General features: G+C 36.6%; 1 protein-coding gene across 5 annotated transcripts in view; it reads right to left on the bottom strand.

Moving 5' to 3' along the window:
- The window catches only part of IFTAP (intraflagellar transport associated protein), a 65,005-nt gene that overhangs the window by 20,337 nt on the left and 40,972 nt on the right, over positions 1-3,696 (bottom strand). For 4 of the 5 annotated variants that reach the window (XM_028501576.1, XM_007106864.2, XM_007106863.2 and 1 more), the window contains 2 exons: positions 2,157-2,228; positions 767-827 (listed from right to left, as the gene is read on the bottom strand). In XM_028501576.1, the coding sequence (XP_028357377.1) occupies positions 767-827; positions 2,157-2,228 (133 nt within the window). Of the gene's footprint in view, positions 1-707; positions 828-2,156; positions 2,229-3,696 lie in introns of all 5 variants that reach the window. The other variant, XM_028501577.1, reaches the window with a different exon arrangement.

Below are 3,696 nucleotides of genomic sequence, written 5' to 3'. Positions count from 1 at the left end.
GAACCCGTGTCCCCTGCATCGGCAGGAGGACTCTCAACCACTGCGCCACCAGGGAAGCCCTCAACTAATTTTGAGATATTCTTGCATATTAAATTAGGAATGAGAGTTTTCAAAACAAGTAACTCAAATTTTGAACATATTTCAAAGCCCCTCTGAGCAACAAAGGATACCTAGGCTTACACAGAAACGTTAACCAAGAAAGGAAAAGGCCTCATCTACATAAACCTCAGGGAAAGCCCCAGAAAAACATTCACACTATATCTTTAGTTTTGTTTGGTTTACATATTAATAAATATTTATAAAAGCAAAGATTTGGATTTTATTTTTTTTGTTTATTTTATGATCAATTCTCATAATTTTTATGATTTTTATGATCAACTGATATTTTAAGTAGCACTCAAAAATAATCTCAATTTACAACATGGTGCTTCTAAGAAATAAGGGTTTGACTTAAATGACTCTGAGACAATTATCCAAAAATCAATCACATGGTAAATGGGGGGCGGGTGGGAGGAAGAACATCTTTTCTTCATTTAAGACCAAAGAGGTTACAACCTTCAACAAGTTTTGTATGACCTTTCAGCTGAAATCTTTATCATCGAAAAAAAGACTGCAGGACTCCAGTTTTTCCTATCTCAGGGAAAGGCGAGGTAAGGATTGCCCCAAAAAAAAGAAAGAAAGAAAAGAAAAGCTGTCTAAAGTCTTACTTGTAGTTTGGAGAAAGAGGTCAAGCAGTGTAGAAAGGAAACAGAAAGCATACTCTTACTCATTTGGGGCTTAATCTCTTCATCCAAGTCCAAATCTTCTAAATCAAGGAAGTTGTCTACCTAGAAAAGTATTAACATCATCTTTATGCAAATTAGACCTAGAGAAAAAAATGCAATTAAGAATCAGTGAATCCACTTCCACAACACTCAAGTGAGCAAATGAATCCCCTTTTCTCATTAACTTTTGAGTCCCAGATAGAGATCTTTGTGTTCACTGTGCTTTCCCAGAGACATATGAAAGAAGCACTAAATCTGGAAGTTGGCCCGGATTTCGCAGGCACCACAGTAAGATCTCTATACCGAAAGGGAAAAAACAGTCTGGGAAGTTTTTGAAAAGTTTTTGTTCCTGATTCTATCCCAGAATATATACCACCATCAAGACAGTCTGAAACAATGTTTCTGTTTTTAGGTTTTGTTTTATTGCTTTTATTCCTCAAGCAAATGATGGTGGTGGGTCTGGCTATTCTCACAACAGTGTGCTTTAAACTCCAAAGACAGAGTAGAAACTAAAGAAAGCAGGGGAGAAGGTTCATTCAAGACAAAATCATCCTGCCCCAGGTAATCACAAGAGAGGTGAACAGGGCAAAAAATCAAGTGTTCTCTCTTTTGAGCAAATAAAACTGAAAATTACTTCAAAGGTAAAAAGCAGAGCAAATGACCTTTAACAGACAGTAGCAGCATTTCAGTGTTGCTTTCCACTGCAAGCTGACAATGAGACATTTTAGATTAACAAAATGGTAACACTTCAGACATGAACCAATTCATCTCAGGTGAATATCAAAGAGTGTGAATAAACAAATGATTTCACCACTGGCAGGAAGGCAGATCTAGTAAAGGCATGATGTCAAAATGCCTTTTATGCTTATGACCTAAAACATGTACATAACAAAATACCGTAAAATTATAAATTTAGATCTCATCATTGGAATTCAAAACACAGCCTGGGTCTTTCTTCCCCACTCTCTACCTGCCAGACCATGGCTTGTAGCTTCCATTACTTGGAAGTACATAACTACAGTTATTTTTTGACTTCCAAGGGACAGCAAAAATTTATCTTCCATATGATGGTTTCAGTACTAAAACTTGAGAATCTGTTATATTGTCATTTCCCCTAATTAATGGTATATGTTCAATGGGACGGGAGTCATGTTTCTCTATTGCAGCACCCCTTCCATTTGTAAAGCTTTGAGGAAAAAAGATCCAGAACCCAGCCAACCAAGGACAGTTTAAGATAATCAAACACCACTTTTTTTTTTTAAAGCATATAGACAAAATCTGCTGAATTCTCCAAATTTGTATGACAGACAGCAAATGAGTCCTGTGAGGTTTTTATCGTTTTTATGCTCCTTCTGGGTTTTGGCCATGGAATAAAATCGAATCATGCCTTACCTTCACCTTTCCTGCCCGATTCAGATCACCTTGAAAGGAACTGCCAACTTTTTGGCCTTCATCCATCACTATCTGGGAAAACAAACAAACAAACAAACAAAAAACATTGAGGACATACTGATGGGAACATGAAACAACTGAAAATAAAGGTGCTGATCTTATAGCCCTTCAGGCACTAAAATTCCCTTTCCGTTTTCTGTTAATTAGCTATGCGTGACAAACCGTGACACCTTAGTGACAGCAGATTCACTAAGTCATAGCAGCCATCAGGGAACAGGTTCCAGGAGGTCTGACTTCTACTTCTGTCTTCTAGACTCATCTACAGTGTAACCTAGGGTAAATTACTTAACCTCAATTTTTTCATGTGTAAAATATGAACACTCTGCACCTTATTACCCCAGCTCCCATCCCATCCCAATGAACCTCTGAATGACAAATCAGAGAATGCTAATACAACATTTTCAAGTTACTAGGAAAAAATACCGTGGAACAATTCTTTGCCTCTCACACACTGGTTAAAGACTCAATAGAAAATGTAATTCCAATTGCCAATGATTGCCAGTAGACAGTGAATCCTCTAGAAAGAAAAGTTCTTGTCCCATAATCACCTCACTGGAAATAAGTTATAGAATTAAAGAATTATAGCCCTTCGCTGTATATAAACACACTTCTAACATGGAGATTTTTCTCCCTTGCATAAAACCATAATCTCATATACAATTCTGTCCACAATAACACAGGGAATACACGATGAGATAGAAAGTAGAAACTCAAATGGCTTAAAAAAATAGAACCGCTTCCACTAGGATTCCTTGATAGTTAAAAACCATAGCTAAACAGAATGTGAATATAGTCTATGAAGTCTTGAAGATTAGGAAGAGAGCATCTAACATTTATTTATTGACCAAATCTTGGAAGAACCAAGATAACATATTCTACTTTAAGTCTGAAGGACATGAATCCAGGAGAGGTAAAAGAAACTCTCATTTACACAGAGAATTATAAAAAGGAACTCTTTTATCCCAGAGGACAAGCTAAAATATAGACATAATTTCAAGAAAAATCTGTAGATGGCAGATCCTTAAGAGGTTTTTAACAAAAATTGGGGAAAATTAAATTACTATCATAAAAGTTGGCTGTTGAAGCACATTAAAACGATCATACACCATGATCAAGTGGGGTTTACTCCAGGAATGCAAAGATTCTTCAATATACGCAAATCAATCAACGTGATACACCATATCAACAAACTGAAGGAGAAAAACCATATGATCATCTCAACAGATGCAGAGAAAGCTTTTGACAAAATTCAACACCCATTTATGATAAAAACCCTGCCAAAAGTAGGCACAGAGGGAACTTTCCTCAACATAATAAAGGCCATATATGACAAACCCATGGCCAACATCATCCTCAATGGTGAAAAACTGAACACATTTCCACAAAGATCAGGAACAAGACAAGGTTGCCCACTCTCACCACTCTTATTCAACATAGTTTTGGAAGTTCTAGCCACAGCAATCAGAGAAGAAAAAGAAAT

Source organism: Physeter macrocephalus, chromosome 16, assembly GCF_002837175.3.
Source record: "Physeter macrocephalus isolate SW-GA chromosome 16, ASM283717v5, whole genome shotgun sequence".
NCBI lineage: Eukaryota > Metazoa > Chordata > Mammalia > Artiodactyla > Physeteridae > Physeter > Physeter macrocephalus.
This window is presented reverse-complemented; position numbering and strand designations above follow the sequence as displayed.